This window comes from Agelaius phoeniceus, chromosome 5 (assembly GCF_051311805.1).
Source record: "Agelaius phoeniceus isolate bAgePho1 chromosome 5, bAgePho1.hap1, whole genome shotgun sequence".
NCBI classification, from domain to species: domain Eukaryota; kingdom Metazoa; phylum Chordata; class Aves; order Passeriformes; family Icteridae; genus Agelaius; species Agelaius phoeniceus.
The window spans coordinates 2,684,190-2,705,265 of record NC_135269.1 but is presented as its reverse complement, the minus strand read 5'-3'; the positions used below and the strand labels follow the sequence as shown (position 1 = coordinate 2,705,265).

Below are 21,076 nucleotides of genomic sequence, written 5' to 3'. Positions count from 1 at the left end.
CTTCTATCTGTGGCTTAGCTGAGATAGAATATATTACTTCTTGTTCTAGAGACAAAAATATGAAATGTTGCTTTACCACCTAGAATACAGATTGTGTTAAAACTCTATTTTCAGAGATTCTGAACTACCTTTTACCCTCTTTTGGAGAAAACACTGAGAAGGTTCTGTTCAGAAATCATTGACTTCAACAACCAATTTTCATAAATAAGGGGTTTGCTATTGCACCAAATTTGCCTGTCAACCACTTGGAACAGATTGGAAACAAGGAATCTCCTAAGGAGCTGTTGGTCCTTAATGAAAAAATAGTGTGGTACTTTTCAGATAAAATACTGGTTCAAATGACAGTCAGCTGATGTCCTCTTCTGGACCTCTTAAAAAGGCTCCATATGTATCACTATGGGTAAGTTCTTGGAATGTAAAATAATTCAGTGCAAATTAAACATTTAGTTTTTGGTTACTAAGTGATTGCACATCTGGGAATGAGAATTAAATGGTGTTCTAGGGGAAAAAAATCACTAGAGACAAAGATTTTTTCAAAACTATTGTGGTGAAGGATGATAAATGGTGAAAATGCTATAGAGGATAAATAAAAAAGGCAATTAAAACCAAATGGTAGACAGAGAGAGTAGAAGGACTGAGGTTTTTTAGCCTATTGATCTCTAAAATTACTCAGTTTTCATATGAGGAAGATGATGACATTACAAGGTGTAGTACTCTAGCCAGTCCTTCATACATGCAGTAATTTGCTGTCAATATTTTCAGAAGCAAACCTCATTATATGTCAAACTATTTCAATTTTATGTGTATTTCTATTGTTACATAACTAAAATTTGTCTATTATGAAATGAAGAGAAATCATTTCTTTGCACTGCTTGCAATGCATTTTGTGACTCAATAGTTCTGGGTAGTTACTGGTTTAAAGGCAAAAGGTATCAAAGGAGGAAAATAAAATTCCTGACTGAGGATAAGGTTTTTTTGGAAACATTTCTGTCAGGAAACAGGGATAGCTAAGTCTAGTGAATAGTGGTATCTGTATTTGAGGTTGGGCAGGACTGCTGCACCTATCCCAAGGATAAAAAGCTAATAGGAGTCTCAGGCTTCCTATTCCTGCATTGTTTCTTTTTCTTTTCTTTTTTCTTTCAATAGACAGTATGAGCTGATAGATGGCTGCTGACTTCAGTGGCCAGAGAAGTCCAGGGAATATTTCAAGAACTGTTAACAGGTGGTGAGAGTATGTTCTTGATCATGTAGAAAAATGTGAGTTAGAAGGGTAAAAAAAAAGGAGAATTTGGGGTTTTCCTCTTGGAAGATAAATCAGCCTGATCTTGGAACAATGCAATGTACTCTGACACTTTCTCTCTCAACCTAGTCCATGCTTGAGAAATGAGTGCTCTTAACAGCTCTCTTCACTTGATGGAGGCTGCCAGGACTGGGGGTTTGAGTTTACGCTGGCAATCAGGCAACCCCAAGCTGCTCCAAAAACAGAGAGAGAAGATGGATAAAAGCCAGGAATTGAAAAAAAAAAAAAGGAAAAAGAGAAAAGAAAAAAAAAGTACTGCAGAGCTGAAGCCAGAGGGAATGACATAAATACATAAATACAAGTGTGGTAAAAATTAAGATACAGCCTGCATTTCATACCTATTTGTATAGCTATGTATTTGAGTGACCATTTTTGTGTCATATTATCACCAACCCATGACTACCTGAATGCTGAGTTTTTAAGGTTGTAGCTGCTGTTTTATATGTTTTATTAATTGTTTACCTACAGTTGCAACAGCTTTGTAGTCTTAAAATTTAACCAGTGCCTTTTGTCCCTTCTACTGCTGCCTTGCCAGTTCCCTTGAAGTAAGTAGCTACTTAGCTGCTGAAATGACAGAATACCTACTTGATAAAAATCCTTCCAGAACAAAAATTCAAAGACTCAAATGGCGTATCTGAGGTACCCAGAAGCTTGCTGTAGTTGAAAATGCTTACTTTGAAAATGCCTTAATTTGAAAATGCCTTAATTTGAAAGCTCTGTAATGAAAGTCTGTTAAGGATACACCAGAAATGAGCTATGGCACTTTCAGAAGCACAGATGGCTAATTGGCTTCAGTTGCAGGTTATGTCATTTCAATTAAATTTTATTAGGAAGCATTTCAAAGCCATAACTGATGGTTTAGGATAAATATAGTTCTTCATAAATGACCTATTGCTAACCTTTATTTATTCCTGTCTCCTCTCAGTGTTAATAGAGGCTGCTGTGACTGAGCTCTCCATGGCCATCTCTCATCTCATCCATGCCTACAGCAGCAGCTTTGATGCAAATTTCCAGCTTGCCAGCATCCCTAGGAGCCCTTTGTGTGCAGACATCAGCCTGAATTCCCAGCTGAGCTTCACTGTTTACGCTGCCCATAACATCCCAGAAGCCTGGGTGACCAGGTAGGAGGAGGGCTCATAAAATGATGTCTTTTCTCTTTGACAAAAGTAATTTTTCACAGACACCAGCTCACCTCTGCTTTGGTGGTGGTCCTAAATTAATGTTAGAGACTGTGTGATGCACACCAAGGCTGATTGGACTGGGAATTGGTGTGGTCTCAGCAGGAAGGGTTGGAGGCCAGCTTGCCAAGTGAAACAAAGGGGTGGTTTTGCTTGAGCCCAGTCTCAGTGAGGCTTTCTCAGCAATTTCTGCTCTTGGTTTGTTCCAGCCTTCTCATGTGGCTAAGCACCTGAATTGCTGATGTCCTTCATAGATGTGATTGAAGTTTAGAGATCCAAGTATACCTGCTATCAGCATACCACAAGAAAACAAAAACACAGAATTATAGAAATAGAATTTTGATAGAAAAAAGAGACAATTACATAAAAAGCTAATAGAAAAATTGTCTTCTGTACTGCTCAAACTTGGTAAAACTAATTGTCTCATCAAGTAGCTGCTGTTCCTAGTCTGAGCAAAACTGGTGTTCTGCTCTTACCACTCCAGTGTGATCAAAGGGGGATAGGTGAACACAGTCTGGCAGCATTATTTTAATGAGTTAAAATGTTGTTCTCAAAGTTTTTGTTAATTTTCCCATTGCTCCCTCTTTAGTTTCAATCCCAAATGACTATGAGATCATTTGCATTAGACTGTGAGCAAGAGATTGTGCTATACAGCATTATCTGTAATTAGCCATTTAACAAAAATCTGAGGGACTTTGCATTAGTTAAGGTAATAAATACAGAACTAGAATCACTATCCTGATTTCAGCTGGTTATACCATTCCCACTGCATTTTATGTTTTATCAGAAAAATGTGATATTACACCTAGCCTAAAGGTCACTGATGAGTTCAGTGCTATGTTGGAGCACACAAAAATGAGAATCTTTCTTTCTCCTAATCCCCCTTTCCAGTCTTTCCAATATTCATAACTGGCATGGACTTGTTAATATGAACTGCTGCTCTAACTCATGGTTTCCTCAAATTCTTTTATTGACATTGTTCACATGCATGCTCCCCATTCTTATTTTTCTCCACTGCATGAATTCATGCTGGCAGATTCCCTTTCCAAAGATCACATTATGATCTTGCAGCTGTTTGAAGATGTATTTTAACATGTCTATATTCCTGCATATGTATAATGTATAAAATGTTTTCTATAAGAAAGTATATACATTATGATATATAATATATATGTATCAGTACTTTTGTTTAAAAAGCTGAACTTAATAATTTGATTGTATGTAAACCTTTTATTTCCTGAACTATCCTCCAACTCTTTGTAAAGTTTAGACTCTTTAGACTGTTAGGGGAAGTATTTCCTAGTCCTATAAGGTAATTTTTCCTTCTCTGAACTGACAACTCATAGGTACTGAAGACTACAGATAATTTTCTTTCAATTAAAAGAAAAAAAGAGGAAAATCCCCCAAATCTGCTACAATAATTATAAAATATATTATAATGTTCTGGAAGAGATAAGCCATCATTCTTCTAAATATGGCAAAGTCAGTTTCAGTCTCTGACTGCCTCAAATTTCCTGTTCATATTTGACTGTTTCCCATGTTCATCAGTCTTGTCCAGAATGAGATCTAAATCTGAGTCTGGCAGGAAGATCTGGAAGTTACAAGACTAATTAGGAACATTAGTAATTTATAATCTATTTTGACTAATATTTTAAAAGATTTCAGTAAGAGGAATATGAAACAAGAGATATTCCCAGACCCAAATTTCACTCTGAAGCTGCTCAGTTCATTTTCTGAAGGCCAACACAGAGGGCTTTAATGCTTCTGCTGTAAAAATGTATGTATTCCCTTGAGTACTGATCTGGTTTTTACAGATTGGGAAAAGAAGGTATAAATAGAATCATAGAATACCCTGGGTTAAAAGAGCCTTAAAGATCATCCATTCCACCCCTACAGGGCAGGGACACCTCTGACTATGCCAGGTTGCTCAGAGCTCCATCCACCCTGGCCTTGGACACATCCAGAGATCCAAGGGCAACCACAGCTACTCTGGGCACCCTGTGCCAGGGCCTGCCCACCCTCACAGGGAAGAATTTCGTCCTAATATCCAATCTAAACCTAGCCTACTTCAGTTTAAAGCTTTCCCTTTTCCTATCACTACATTCCCTTGTAAAATATCCCTCCCCAGCCCCCTTTGGGTGCTCTAATGTCCCCCTGGAGCCTTTTCTTCTCCAGGCTGAACAAGCCCTGTTCCCTCAGTCTTCCCAGGAGAGGTGCCCCAGCCCTCTGAGCATCTTTGTGTCCCCCTCTGGACCTGCTCTGACAGTTCCATGTCTTTCATGTGCTGGGGGCCCCCAGGGCTGGATGCAGTTCCCCAGGTGGGAGATTTCTTGTTGACTCTAGGATGAGCAAGCACCAACACTTCACTTATGTCCAAATTTTTGTTCACTGCAATAATGGGAAAAAAAAATAATGTCAAAAACTTGGAACAGGACCCAGGTGTCTTTGAGACTTCTCTTTAATTCAGAACTTTAGGGAAAAAAAACCCAAAAAACTTAAAAACCCCTCCATGCACACATTACGGTGATATGAATTATTATAATTCCTTTTCTCATGTAAGGATGGATTTTCATAAGTTCCTGAGTGGTTGGATCCAAATATGCTGTGCTGGACATAGTATATTACAATAAATTAACTTTTTTTTCTCTTTTGTAGCTACAAAGTTTTCTCTTTTTCCTGTTTACTAACCTATGCTGGGAAGACAATATGTCAAGTGAAGATTTGCAAAAATACTCCAGTTAAAAAATCCTTCTTTTTCCTGGCTGACTGGAATGAGAAGTAAGTTTTGGTCTGTGTTTGATATATGTTTGTCAGACAAATATTATACATCCAATATTCATTTAAAAAAAACCAAAAACAGCATTTTTTTTTTTTAATGGAGGTTCTTCTGAGACAATTCAACTGCATGGAATACATAGAAACTTAGAGAGATTGGAATGAGAAAGAAATGAGACACTCAGAGGTAGGGAAATAGGACTGAGGTACGTCTGGTCTGACAAAAATCTAAACTAAGCTGGTCTGTGATTTTGTTCACTTGAGAGGTCCAGGAGTGCTGGAACTGAAAGCAGATGAAACCAAAGGCTGTATTTCTGTTCCTTTGAGGAGTTCCACCCTTTGGATCTACCTTTAATACATTTGAAACCCAGCTTGAGAAACTACTTTAACTTTTCTTCATGGTCCTTTTTTTTACCAAACAAGGCTGTTTGGGTTGTTCGGTTGGGGTCTTATTTGTTTGTTTGCTTCTTTAATTTTTGGAGGGCTATTTTATTTGGTTGTTTGTTGTTATGGTTTTGGATTTTTTTATTAGAAGGATTTGCAGTTTTACAATGAGGACCTTAATTTGAGACTAGCATTTTAGGATAAAGGCTGCTTATTACCTGTCTGTCTCACACTCAGTCAACATTCATTTAAGGCAATGGCATGAAAAAAAGCATATTTGCAACAGATGAGACAGAGATACACCTTTTTTATGATTTTGTGGTGATATGGAATTCTGTCAGCTTCTTGAAACTGACATATTTGTGTTTACAATATTTGAAATTTTTGGTGTTTTGCATCACTGTATACTGTATTCTAAACCTGAAAGCAGCTTGATTACATTAGAATTGAACAGAGACCACAAGTCTGAAAAGGTTTGTTTTTGGGGTTTTTTCCTAATCACAATTATAATTGTATGTGTAATTATTAACTTCTGTTTGCCTTTTTCTGAGACACACATCAGTATCAAACTGGTCAAATGGAAGAAGAGCTTTCCATATCAAACACATTTATCTTAGTGGAAGGATATAAGAAGATTAGTATGTCAGTGTATTATTAAGAAACAAGAGACAAAATGGGTGAACTTCTGCTAAGTGTCCAAATAAGGCCCTTGATGCCTTCTGAACGCTGCCCTGGAACAGAGGATGGATGTTAAAGAATAAAGCAGGGATTTATTCAAAGGATCTCCTCCATGGATCCACCTTGGGCAGCACAAGAGCCCAGACAGGGCTGCACCCAAGATGAACCAAAATGGTCCCAAAATGCACGAGCACTCCTGGGGTCTCTCCCTTGGATCAGTTCTGCTCCATTTGCATCTTGCAGTTCATTGTCCAATCCCAGCTTTAGCCCATGCAGTCCCACCCTGCTTGTTTTTCTCTCTCCAGCCAATGTTGTTTGTGCTCTTGGGCTGAGATTTGGATCATTTGTCCTTGGTGCCCAGCTGGAGCAGGAATTGTTTTGTCTCCCTGCTCTGTGCACAGAGCTCACCATCCCCTAATATGAACCCAGACCCACACACTAAAGCAGCACAGAATCTGAAAAATATAAGAGCTAAAATCTGAGCCATCACCCTCAGTTGTGTCCATAGCATATAAGTACATATCCCTCAGTCTTTTGTATGATTGGCAAGCAGCTGCTATCCTTGTGTTTAAAAAATCATAGTATTCCCTTTTCCTCTGTAGGAATTTTCACCTTGTCAGGGTTTCGGTCAAGTAATTTCTTATGGTACATACAGGCAGATAACATTGAAAGGGTATAAGGAGGATTGTATTTCTTATGAGCAGTTTTGGCTTCTAAAAGGTGGCTAATGCTTTTCTGGAATTCATGTTACAAAACGTTTGCTAAAACAGAAGATAGATAGAATAGAAATAAGTGTTTAGTGTAACTGAAGCAAAAATTTTTCTCCTCTGCTTCATGAAAATGTAAAGCAATCAGCCTGAAGCTTCAGGCTTTCCATTGAAGCTTCTCCCTTGCAAAATCATTATTAAATGTGCACAATTCCATCCAAATCTTGTAGGAAAAAGAAGAAATTAAATATGCAGACCACATCCTTTCATAGATCATAGATGCTTGTAAGAGACTCTTAATGTCAGATCTAGAAGTGTGTGAAACATAATAGCATCAGTTTGGGAGAGCATCTTTTTACTTTTTATTGTTGCTTGATTTTCAAAAAAAAATTTCAAAATACATTTCAAATAAATTCTAAAGTAAAAACCCAGAAATTTCTATCTGTCTGGTAGGATTTTGAATATTTCCCTCAAACATTGAAGGTATGCACATATTTTCTGCCTCTAATTGATTGACCTAGATTTGTTTAAGTCTCAGTACATGAGGGGAGGTTTCTTGAACCCCTTGTCCTGAGGTCTAGGCTGAGAATCTGGAGAACCAGGTTTTGCCATTATGTTTTTTATGTTTAACATGTATCCGGAACTGGATTTTGTGAAAAAATGCTCTTTTTGAGTCAAAATAGAGATGCCAGGTGAGCATTTTAAATTAGCTAGCAGCCTTAAATGGAGAGGAGGTTTAGATTAGATGTTGGTAAGAAATTCTTTACTCTGAGAGTGGAGAGACCCTGGCACATGTTGCCCAGAGAAGCTGATCACAGCTGTTAAAAATGAATGGGGTAAAAGGTCACCAGGAAGAGCATCTGTTACATTAGGAAGTCAGATATTCTCTATATAGCTATGGATCATTCAGGCCATAAAATAAACCTAGCTAATTCAAAATGAGTTCTGATCTTACATTAGGATTGATTTGAACAGGGGAAAAAAAGTGTTTTGGTGATGAGGAATCTAGGTAGAGAGCTTCTGCCAAAGACAAGGCTTGCTTTATTTCCTCATTTTCATGAATTTAGTTTCTGTTTTCAAGTACTTCAACCAGTTAGTGTCTAAACTTGAGATGGGGTTTTATGTATAAATATAATCCATCTTCTGTTAAAGTCTGTTATCATATTTAATCTTTCCCAAAATGTTCTCAGAAATGATGGAAATAATTTGATTCCTAAGAAGCTTGCCTTGTGCAGTGCTTCTTCTGTTTGTTCTTTTTTGAGAGTATAGTTTTGCTTTAGAACTTGTAAATTACCTTTGGAAAGTGTGATTTTCTTCTTGATGCAGAGTCTAAACAGGCTGGTACCATTTAACATATAATGTGTAAAGTCCAAATTTGCCCCCCTTATTCTCTCATCAATTTCATTTTCTGGTGGCTGAGATCTCTTAGTTATTTTCATTGATCTTAGCTGGTTGCTCTTGATGTATTTATTTCACCATCTCCTCTTTTTCCATCTTTCATAATTTATGTTAAACCTACAGACACAAAGTATGGAATTAACATTAAGTCAACAATTCATCACCTCAGATACTTTCTTGGCACTGGATTTCCCTCTTCTCCCTATTTTGCTTGGCTTGTCTGTTTTGTTTCCATTCTCTCTGGGTTGCCCCAGAGCTTTTCTGTGTTGAGTGCTTTTAGGAAACAAGTTGTATAACTTTATCTGAATCCTGTGAATGGCACAATCTCAGTGAGCTGCTTCTTTGTCTCATTTCTGGCCAGAGTTCCATCCCTTCTTCTTAGTCACCCACTTGGCTCAGCCTCCTGCAGTCACAAAGGCTGAGACCAACTGGGTCAATTCAGATAGGCATTAATTAAAGTTCTGTCTTGGTTTCGCATTAAAGAAGTGATGTTTTAGGAGAGGCTGTTGGTAGTTTTCTCTGTGTCTGACAAAAAGAACTAATTAGTGATGGCTTTGAGAGTTGGTAGTCTGTTGAACTACTAAGAAGCTGTACATGCTGTTGTGTAAAACATGTTAAACATAAAAAAATCTTGGGAAATCTTGGCCAGGAAATCTCAAATTAGCAAACCAAAACCACTACAAGTTCTTAAAAGCAATACAGATATTCCTCTTCTTTGTGTATCACATGTCTCCAGAAGGGCAATTTTGGTCCTCTTTGGCCCATACTTCAACTCTTGAGATGTGTAACTTGTCAGAGTTTCCAGGCTTTTTTCCTGCTAGAAGTAGTGGTGCATGTGTCCTAGGGAAACTCTAGCAAGCATTTGGTTTCTGCAGTGATGATATTGAGAGTTTTTCTTCACTGCTCCAAGTTCAGACAGAGTGTTAACAGTTGTCTGTATCACAAAATGCATGTCTTGATGTTTTTATTACTGTCTCTTCAAATCATTAATGGTTCTTAAAGTTAATTCTGTCAAACATTTTTATGTAACAAATGTTGTTGGCCTCAGTGAAAAAGACAGAACAAGTTATTTTTAGCAGGTAAACCAGTTCAGTTTCCCAATAACTGTTTCTAACTAATTATGAGTAAGGAAGAGGTCATGAGACAGGGAAAGCAGACTTGAAAGCGATAAATAGGGACACGTGGTAAGACAGTTGAGAATTGCTTCTCAATTCTGTTCCTGGTAATCAGAAAGAGTGGGAAATGGCTGTCTTGCTTTGTTATTCAAAGAGGGAGGTGTGCAAATTTGCATCATTTACAAATGTTGGAAGACTGATGCTCTGAAATTTTGACATTAGTGCTGATTTGGAGTAGTTCAGATTTTCAGCTAAACCCATCTAATTTCTTTCAGTAGCTCCTCAGCACAGTCCAGGAAACTTTCCCAAATCCAATAGAAATTGATAGATTTGGAACTGGGAGCAAAATCGTATGCAGATTTTTCCTTTCACTATTACCATGTCTTACTTCTAGCACCCATAATTCTTATGTTTTACAGGCCAATATGCTTTTAAAATGCAATTTTTCCTTTTGCTTGCTGTTTAAGTGTGACTATATCTTTTTAAAATTGCTGAGTTGCATTCTTTTGTCACTCTATTACTCAGATTTATCTTTTCGTCTGTTTTCTTAATCTCCAGTTTATGCAGATCTTTTGTTTTCCTAATGATTATATTATCAATGTGGAATAATCCTTTTAGCTCCTAGCTCCTTATATTGATTTTGTTTATACAGAAAAAAATGTAATTAATTTTACTCTCTGCTTAAGAAATTTGAGTTTCTACTGAATATACATGGAAAAAGCTAGAAAATTATCTGTTCAGGAAAAAGAAAATGCAGACTTGTGTGGGTAATAACACATGTGATCTTTCCATACAGCATGTAACTATCTGGTTCTTGAAATCATTCCAAGTCATTGTTTTAGATAAATTTTCATAAACTGTATAAATGGACTGAATGACCAAGCAAGCTAGTGGTCAATGCAAAGTCGAGATGAATATTGATGAAAAATGAGTTTTCTCACTAAAAAATGCAAATCTGTCATTGCTGTTAAAACAACATCTGCCTTTAACTTGTGGTTCAGAAACATCACAACACCAAAGCACACCTGAACAAGAGAATGATTATCATTCAGCAAATCTTGGCTTTTTAAGTGGTGTTTTCCTCTGAAGACACAAGACAACCAATAACTGCTACTTGACAATTCTCCCTTAACAGGCTCCTTATTGTGAAATAGCCTTTCACTGATAAGGTAATTCCAAAGCAAAGTTTAATTAAGTTCTTCCTGCCTTTGCCAGCTCTAGTAGTTACCACTGAAGTGAATGAGTTTCTATCTGCCTCTTCTCAAATGCTGTGACTCAGGTTAATGGTTGCCAATGCTCATCAATGTATTGAAGGGATCTGTCAGTTGCATTTTCCTTCAGAGTGCAACTTCTGTAATTTATAGCTCAATATATGTGTTAGAACATGTAGAAAAATGTGGAAAGAACCCACTTGTTGTAACACTGCTCATATATTTTACCTTTTATTTTTTCTCTTTTCTGGTTTTCATTTAGGGTCAACTTCCCTCTACGAATAAAGGCTCTTCCAAGGGAAACTATGCTGACAATAAAACTTCTGGGAGTAAACGGTGCCTCTAAACATACAGAAGTGCTTGCTTGGACATGCTGCCCATTGTATGCAAAGGAGTAAGTTCAGTTTTGCATGACCTTAAGAAAAGACCATTCTTGAATAGTGTTGGAGTCTACAACGTGGGAGAAATATAAAAAGAAAAAATTACTCATTTCAGGACCTTCTGTAATAAAACTGAGAGGGTCACTCACAGCAAACTGCTTTGGATGTGCCAGTAAGAACCACATCCACAGATGTCTTTTTCCTTTCTTTTCTCTCTTTCTTTTCGCCCTCTTTTTTCTCCCTCCCTTCCCTCTTCCCTCCCTTCCCTCTTACCTCCCTTCCGTCTTTCCCTCCCTCCTTTTCTAGTTTTAGGTGACTCTTTAACACTTTCTCTTTCTTCTTCACAATGGTTGTTTTTTGGGTTTTTTTTTCTGTTCTCACACACATGCATTCTGCTGAAATTGGGACAGTTAGTGGTGACCACAATGAGCACTTTTCACTCTCCACACCACTTTAGAAGCTTTCTTCTCTTTTCTAACCACTTCTTTCTGCACAGTACACAATGTAACAGTGGTTTAAAGGTGCTTGTAGTTTGAATGTCTCTGCAGTGAAGTACAAATACCCAAGGTAAATTTTCTGCAGTGCTCTAAATGTTTCAGTAGCACTGAGATACCTGAATTTAGACTGAGTCTTTGCAGTGTTAGGAGTTTTTTATTTGGGCTCCATAGCCCTGCAGTACCCTCTGTGCAATAGAGGGATATGTTCAAGCCCCCCAAATTTCTAGATTAGTATCAACCTCTAAGCTGTAGCTCTTTACTTATCTTGAGACATCTTGATCTACTTCTCTACATGGTGGCAATCACCATTCAAAACAAAACAAAAAAGCTGATTGCACGTATTAATTTGCTATATTTGATAGACCTTGTGTTTCCTTGAGCTTTTAATCTGAGAGGTGTAGAAAATTATTTGGACTGGGATAGATGCCTTTTCCATCTTTTCAGAGGAAATTCGAGGTAACTCTGCTCTTTTGTGACTTAGTGTGTAGAGCACTTAGCTTGAAGGAAGGAAAGAAGCATGAATCAAATCTCTGCTGCAAGGATTGCTGGGGCAATTTATTCAATTACTTTTTTTCATAGGTAGCCTTAGGAAGGGCACTTCACTCTTCCATTGTGTATACATTTTTAAAGAAAGCATGAATTGTGTTTGAGGCATGATAACTTACTGAGGGAACACTTACCCCATTTACCTCCAAAGGTTCCTAAAGGAGAATTCTGTTCTCGAGGACCTGTGTTGTTCTGGAGGATTTCTTCTTTGCCAGTGTTCAAATCCAAAAGGAATGACTTTTGGAAGGCCTGAAAGTCCTCAACTCCCTGTGAGGTATATTTTTTCATGTATGCCATCAGAGCAAGAACGTTGGTTTTTGTTAGGTAAATGCCCACACTACCCTGATGGTTTGAAAAATTTGGCTGCAAAATGGCTCTGTTCTTTCCTGGAACACATAATCAGCACAGTGAAGGGGATAGAGGGCCACTTTCCTTTCATTTGCTGTGTAATTGGAGAGATCACTGCTGAAGTGACCCTTCAAAGCAGAAATCAAGGTTGAGTTGTTGCAGGAATGATTTAGGAATAGCACATTCAACACCCCCTAATCTGATAGCTGTGTCATTTGCAATTACAGTAATTACCACCACAAAGAAGCCTAAATGCCTTTTTCTCCTTTGGCCAAGCACAGCTCCATAGGATTATTTATTCTCTGTGATTTCAATTGATAGACAAACTGGTCTGAAAATAAGAATTGCCCTGAAAATCCCCTGTCTGCTGGAATGCAACTAAACTTTCCAGACTTATTTCAATAGAGTACTTCTGAACTTGGAAGTATGTACCAAGAAAAGATTTGTACTTCCAGTGTCATGCTAATATGTCAAGAGCACCTTGTATTACTGCAAAGATTATGGTATTAGGGTTTTTAAATAACAAACTCTGTGAATGTGTGTAAAGAGATTAAAGAAATCTGACCAGAAAATCTTTGACAAAACATTTCTAGCTTGGAAAATAACACTTTCTCAAAATAAAACTTTCCTCAGAGGTGAATTTGAGTTCTAAAAAAGTCTTAACATTCTTATGTCTAGAATTTAATTTACTGGGGAAAGGACAGAAATAAGCTTTTTGAAGAAGCCAGCTGCCCTGAGGTATTTGCCTGGGTCACCAAACATCCTGGTTCAAATCCTTGTCCTGGTTGGCTGGTTGGTCTCTTCTCAGGGTCAGTGAAGATAAGGACACAGTATGGTTCTTCTTTTCCTATTCAGATGCTTGATAAAAAGAAAAAAAGGATTGTTTTGTTAAACATTGGAAAAAGAAAATAAATGTCAAACGTGTTTTTTTTAAATACTGTTCCTCATTTCTGTCCTGTTATATCATTGTCTGATTAAAACCACAGAAACTCTAGTCAAAGTTATTTGACTAGAATTATGTTAAAGAGAGAAGGAAAAAAAAAACCCAACAGTTTTGTGTTATTCCCAGGTATTGTTTAGAATCTTGATCTGTTAGGGCAAAAGAACACTAATTAAAAAGTCTCTGAATTTGCTCCTCTTTGTAAATTTTATATCTAATTTCTTTTCTCAAGCAACTATTTTTATTGTATGGTCACGTCCCATCTTTGTATTTTAATACTTTAATTTGAACTGAAGATTAAAAAATATGAACTTAATATGTATACAAATTCTTTTAATTTGTTTCAAGAGATGTGAAGTTTCTCATGCCTATGAACACGACCATGTTGAAGTCTCTTGCCAGGTCCAAGTAGTTATTTGTAGTTATTTGCTGAGAGTTTACCACTCCCATTTTCCTCTGAAAAATATGAATCAGATTGGATAAGAAGTGAATTTATTTATTTATTTATTTATTTATTTATAAAGAATCAAATCTAGCTCTTTAAATAAAGCATATTACTTTTTTTTTTTATATTGCAATCTCTTTTTCTCACCTGGCCCATTTTGAAACCACACAATACCTAAAAACATCCTCAAGAATTTGGCCAGCTTTAGGGTTTTTGTTGTTGCTAAAGACTTGTCAGTGAACAGATGTTTAGCAAATTTGCTTTATTTACATTATTTCCTGAATTCTAGTGTTATCTTGTACTCTTGTCACAGTTTTCTTGCAGTGTGTAGATTTATGACATGATTAGCTGCTGGATACACACTGTAGCCTTAGCCAAATGTTTTGGGACTCCTGCTTATCAAACTGACTTCCTGAAAGTATTCTCCAAGCATTGCCTAAATTGAGTTGTTTACTTTTAAAATCATTGCATGTAAGGTAATTTTGTGATTGTATATTTTTGGAACAAAAATTACAAAGTAATCAGTGGTGTGCAATGCAAAAATTTTTTTGAAGTCTGGAATAATTTTGTACTCAATGTAATTATAACTTAGAAATTTATCCTACAAATTTTGGGAAGTTATTTAAACTAGAAACTGTGGGGATGGAGGTTGTGGTCCTTATAAATGTCTGCAGTACATTTAGCATTAATTTGTAGTTGAAAATTTTCTCTAGTTTGAATTTTCTAGAACTCTGTAGTATTTGTAATTATAATAAAGGAGTTATTTCACAGTATCATTCCAATGCAGAATTAAGACTGCTTGAGTCATAAGATATGGGAAAGGGTTTTTTATATATTTTAGCAGCTTTGCATTTCCTTTAAATTTAACTCTCAACTTCTGAGACTTATAATGTCAGCTTTGGGGACACTTTACATTATTTTTACACAGTACTTTGTCCTGATTTTCCCATTTTATTCAGCCTAAGCAGTAGCCCTACTCTAATATTATGTACATTTTTGAATGAACACAGTGATCATGAGTGTAGCTGCCTACTTGCCCAGTAGGTGAGCCATCACATCTTCTTTTCTGAGCCTTGTCAGAGAGTTGACTTCAAACAGAAGCCCTAAATCAGCGCCAGTAGAGCCTTTGGTGGTGCATCTCTATCAAGAAGTCTCATTAGATGCTAGAGGCAGTTCAAAAAGGGTTTGGAAGCCTGTGTGCCAGCCTTCCATTCCTTCACATCAGAAACTGTGTTACTCTCTTGGGCTGAACAGTTTACTGATTCAGAGCTGATGAACAAAACAGAAATCCATCATTTTGGGGCAGTTGGGAGTTGCAATGTCCCCCACAGTTCCCCACATTGCTCTGGCTTCACTGATTGTACCACAATTTATTTTGGTATTTCTGAATCAGACAGAGCAAGCAGCAGAACTTTCCTCTTGTGGGGAAAGTCTGCCATGGGACTTCAGGGTATAAGGCTGACTTTATCAACTTAGGATGACTTGAGCTGCCTTTAAATAGCAATGTCATTTTCTGTAGCAAGATGGGAAAGTTATTTTAGCTCCAGTTATAAACAAGAGAAGGGAATCTGTGTAATTCCAAAATGAATAAATGGCAGTAGGCACAGAGCAGGATGATCACTTTCTGATCTGCTTGATGGTGAAGTTGTTACATGAAAGCCATTTTCTGTGTCTGTGATCATTCTAGGAGTCTTTAAAAGGTCATTACCCTCACCTCAGAGATGGAAAAACTGCAATGGTAGGTGGAATAGGGAGTCACCTTCCTGACCTCATCAGCAGAACCAAGTAGCAAAGAGAAGAACCTGACTGTTCACTAAAGGATATGGTTATCAAGATGATAATTCCTTCATTTTCAGAATGGATCCTGCCCTCTCACCTGCTTCTTTTTCTAAAAATAATGATGCATCTTTTCCCCGTTTCATTCATCCACTTGGCCCCTGTTGTTGTTCCATTTCTGTTTCCAAAATCTGATTTTTCTGAGGATCATTGAATGTGCTGGTAGTGCCCCAAAGTTGGCTGAGTGTGCTGCTGGTTTGGGCTGGGGTAGAATTAATTTTCTCCCCAGTGGCTGGGTATGGAGCTGTGTTTTGGATTTATGCTGAGCACAGGGTTGATAATGTAGGGATGGTTTTGTTACTGAGCAGGGCTTGCACAGAGCCAAGGCCTTTTCTGCTTTTCTTGTTGCCACACTGGCAAGGAAGTTGGGGCTGGCTGGGAAGGGGACATGGCCAGGACAGGTGATCCCAACTGACCAGAGGGACATTCCAGACCATGGGACATCATTCTCAGAGCATAAAGTGAGGGGGATAAAGGAGAAAGAGTAGAGACATTTGGAGTGGTGACATTTGTCTTCCCAAGACACTGTTACCTGTGCTGGGGCTCTGCTCTTCTGGAGGTGGCTGAGCCACCTGCCTGCCCATGGGAAGAAGTGAATTAATTCCTTGCTTTGCTTTGCTTTTTTGCATGACTTTTGATTTCCTATTAAATTCTCTTTATGTCTGAGAAGCCCATCTGCCTTCAACAATTCTTCTTAGTCTTCCTGGACAGTCTTTAGCCACATCTGTTTTAGGTGTAAATGAGTTGAAATAATGAGCTTAGGAAAGGTCTCAAACACATCTAGAGCTCCTCTGAGGTCTATACTACTTATATTTGTCTACACAGGTTTCCCAGGAAAAAAAATCCACTGAATGTATTCTTTTTTAAAGGCTCCCATAGTTTTAGAGCACAATATGAAAGTGATTAGCAGTAATGAGAGCTCAAAAGGGTAATTTAGTCTTCATGTTCATTTATTCTCAGCTACTCCTCTCCCTTCTAACAAAAGTGCCAATTAGTTCAAATTATGATGTAAATCTTTGTCAACAAAGGATTAGTTGAAGAGATGCAACTCATTTATTAAAGGTCATCTGAGTACACATCACAGGAAAACCTCTTTGAATCACCATTGATCACTTCCTCATTCACATCAATTACCTAAATGAGATAGACTTCATATCACACAATTGCTTTCTTCCAAGTATCTTGTTCATATCACAGTTCTTTTTCTCCCTCCATTCCCTTGCAAATCCACCTACAGCTGCAAAAAACTTCAGAAAATAACTGTCTTTAATCCTCCTGAGCTCTGTTCTCGCAAAAAAATAAAGTAGAATGTTTGTGCTAACTACACAAACAGCTTAAGAAGTGGAAAAGAAAAATTAGTCCTGAGTTAGGTTTATACTCATTTATGTTGACTGTAACAGTCACTTTGTGGGAGTTTCTTCAATCTTCTTCAGATGGCTTGAAGCAATTTATTTCAATTTACAATTCAAAAGATACTTTCTTTACAGCAATATTGCAAATTCGTGCTGGGATCAAATGGTCCATCTGGTATCTCTTGAACCTCCTAGGTGAAAGGTGGGAGTTCAGACCTCATTTACCTGGCTGGCTGCTTCTGCTGCAGTATCTAGTGATTCTCTCAGTTGTTTTGACTGAGCAGTGTTTAAAAAAATCTTAATAAAAATTATTTGTCAGTAAAAGACGAGGTGCTGAACATAATCAGATTTCCAACTTCAGTACTCATTAAGATATAGACAAATTAAGGGATAAGCCCAGTGAGTGATATCTTCCTTTATTCAGGTGCTGCAATATAAATTTGAGTTGGTTTGTTATGCTTCAGATTTACACCCAAACTTTCTGATTTTATTCAAGTTCTCTAGACTGGATTGTGCTGCCCTGCCAAATCAGGCTGGGTTTCTTATCTGCTGGCCACATGCATGCCTGTTTTACTGATAAGACTTTCTTGTGGGTGTAGTGCTAAGACTGGTACTTCAGACTATAACCTTTCATCTGTCCAAAAACTCCATGTGGCACATGTGGTACAAACTATCCCACTCAAACTCCTTTCAACTCTTTGGAGACTCTTATATCATACTTCCCCCTCCCTGCCACCCACACATAAAATCAGCAAGGATCCCTTATGGAAGCAGTAGAGATAGCCATGAGTTTCTTCTTTTTGTGGAATAAATATGCTGCCCTCCACCTTTCACAGCGTATCAATGTTTGACAGTCTCTACCATATTTGCCCTCAAAATTAAATCTAGGGACAGAAATATTGTATTATCCTTATTTTTACACCTGCTTAAAGGGCAGCCCCTGTCACACAAGAAGCCAGTGGGGAAGTGCAGAGCTGACTCAGAATGTCTTGGCAGAGGGATTTTTTTTTCATGAACCCTGCAAGTGCAGGGATGCTGCTGTGGCAGTGAGGCCACCAGGATGCAAGCTCTGCTGTGGCATTCACTTTCTCTGAAAAAATTCCTTTGCCCAGGATTTTTCTCCTGGAAAGCTGAGAGGCCTCAGAGAAAAGGAAAACAGTTCTTATCTCATTGGCTTCTCCTGTGTTGTGCTCACATGTGGAATGTGTTTGGAGATTGTTTAGCCACAGGTGATTGTTTCATTGGATTCTGCTGTGAGTTGTTTTCACTCATTGGCCAATCAGGGCCAAGCTGTGTCGAGGCTCTGGAAAGAGTCACGAGTTTTCATTATTATCTTTTTAGCCTGCTGTAAGTATCCTTTCTGTATTCTTCAGTATAGTATAGTATTCTTTAAACTAATATAGTATCATAAAGTAATAAAAGAGCCTTCTGAGAACATGGAGTCAGATGCATCATTCCTGCCCTCGTTGGGACATCCCTGCAAATACAATACTCTGCTGGCTGAGGCCAGATTTGTACTAGTCACATAAAGATAAAGGGTTTGCTCTCCTTTTGCTTGTCCTTTGAGCTCTGCAGTTCCATGATTTCAGTGATTACCAGTGCAGTGTTCCTCTCTCCCTGTTTCCTGCAGGAGGCTGGTCCGTGGAACCGTGCTGCTCAGCCTGGCACCGTGCAGCACACTCCCCACAGCAGTGATCACCCCGGGCATCTGCAGCACTGAGACACCAACCTCAGCCACCCTGCAGGTGAGGAAGCCAGAAAGCAAAGCAAAAGGCTTGTTTTCTAGCAAAGTGCAAAGAAAAGGGGTGTTCCCACAGTTCATCCAGACCACCCAAACTCAAAATCCAATGTCCATTGCAGCCACTCAAAGAATTACATCAGGTCTGCATGATGGTTTTGTCACCTTTCCAGGCTGAGTTAGCAACTGGGTATTTCAAGGACAAAGCCAATTGTTTTCTGTATTTAAAAATGCTAATGTCTGTTAGCAAATTAAATGTAAAAGCAGATATTACAGATAAATGAGCCTGGCCTAAAAATAACCTTGTTTTAACAGACGAGCAAATGGGGATTTTCCAGGCTGAGGAGTTCAGTCAAAGACCATGCCTTAAAATAGCTCCCTCTATTAATAATTCAGGGAAGTTGAGACAGTAAATGGCTATTAATTTATATATTAATTTATATCTACTGAAAGAAATGAAATAGGATTTCTCATTCTGCCCCCCCTCATTTTCAGCTATTCCAGCCATATAGCAGTATCACAGTTTGTGAGCATGCTGGAAATGTTGTAAATATATATATTTTATAGAAAATCTAGGCTTGGGTTGGAAGAGACCTTAAAGATCATCCAGTTTTTTGAGTGAGTGTTTTATAGGGAACAAATTTGTTAACTTTTAGAAAAGTGATGCATATCAAATACTTACATTAAAAATTAGATAGAGATAAGATGTTTTGGTGTGCATTAATAGACCAAAGCTGGATGCAAATTGAGTTGAATTTTGAAGAACAATCTGAATTTTCAGATAAGTCTACTCAGATTATCAAGTAACTCGTGTTGTAGTTTTGTTTGAATGTTTGCTTTCTCTGTACCTTAACAAACATTATCCTTCATTTCTGACAGGCATGTGTAAGAATGGAAAATTGGTAGATTCTGTACAATATATTTATAAATTGAACATCCAGAAGAGAAATCAGGAATCCAATTTCCATCTCTTGCAGTGACAAGCTGCACATCAGAAATAGCCTTACTTTTCAAAAAAGCAAAACAAACCTACATTAATGAAAGGTTTCCATTCGGGAATCATCTCATTTAAAAAAAAAAAAAAAAAAGGAGGCAAAAAGTTCAGTTTTGAGCTTACGTAGTTCTAATAAAATTGCAATATGATGCCTGAAATTCTCCCAGGAAAGTTAGGTTCCACTGATTTTTGTGGATGGAATTTATCACCAAAACTTGTAAGTAACATATTACATACAGTGAGCATGTTCGAATAATTATCCCCCCTTCTTTTTGTCATACTTCGTGTACTCCCTGTACAAATCCAAGATAGCATTTCTTGACACTTATTGACACTTGTATTTGGAGATTACACATTGCTAAAAGCCTTCCTTTTTTTTCTCTTTGTTTTTTTTTTTTTTTTTAATAAAGATTGACTTCCCAGAAGCTGATTTGGAGTTCATTAAACCTGAACCTGAAGAAAGAAGAGGTGATCTTGTAGAGCCAACCCAAGAGTGCCTGAAGCACATTGCAAGACTTTCACAGAGACATTCTCTCTTGCTGTAAGTTGTCCCCACCTCACCCTGCTGGTTCTTGCTGTGCTGTACCCACCCTATCAATCACAATTAAATGTATCCAATTTGTTAAAAACAAAATTTTCCTCTGAAGCAGCCTAGCTTGGCTGATTTGAGGAGTAACACCTCTAAATGAAAGAATAGATCACAGCAAGGCCTAACAAGGCCCTGGAGGTGGCAGTGTATTTTATCAGTTTAGAAAAGGATTGTTTTTCCCTTTCTATTACTAAATCTTTTCATGTCTTTGAGGCAAGAAACTAATTTTTCATTCAAAACATAAGATTTTCAGGTAATGCAGTGCATCTGTACCAGTATTATCAAGAACACCTTTAGGTCCTAAGGAAATCAGCCTCCTTTATTTATTAAACACTCAAACTTCAGATGGAGCTCTGAAATAAATGGCCTTTGAGAAATCTGTTTCAGGTTATAAGCAAGGAAAAAAGTATGGAAAGTTCAGGTTCCACAGAAGGTGGATAAAGACACAGTGGTACAAAACACACTCTGAACTGAGGTAGATTAGTATGCTCTGCTACATGAGTGTTGTACTACCAATTAGGATTATGTACTGCATAAAGTAATTTTGGGCGTAATCAGAGTGGAATTTGGAACACAGGTGCTCACAGAGAGCCATTATACTAATAGCAGTTAATTGTGTAAATTAATCCTCCATCAAAGGTCAAAAGGTGCATTAGTTTTGCAAT

The 21,076-nt window shown here is 37.7% G+C and overlaps 1 protein-coding gene across 1 annotated transcript in view; it reads left to right on the top strand.

The window, feature by feature from the left end:
• Positions 1-21,076, top strand: part of PIK3C2G (phosphatidylinositol-4-phosphate 3-kinase catalytic subunit type 2 gamma) — a 202,528-nt gene that overhangs the window by 44,379 nt on the left and 137,073 nt on the right. The window contains exons 10-14 of the mRNA XM_077178127.1: positions 2,226-2,421; positions 5,134-5,256; positions 11,009-11,140; positions 18,721-18,835; positions 20,233-20,363. Coding sequence (XP_077034242.1) covers positions 2,226-2,421; positions 5,134-5,256; positions 11,009-11,140; positions 18,721-18,835; positions 20,233-20,363 — 697 coding nt within the window. The remainder of the gene's footprint in view (positions 1-2,225; positions 2,422-5,133; positions 5,257-11,008; positions 11,141-18,720; positions 18,836-20,232; positions 20,364-21,076) is intronic.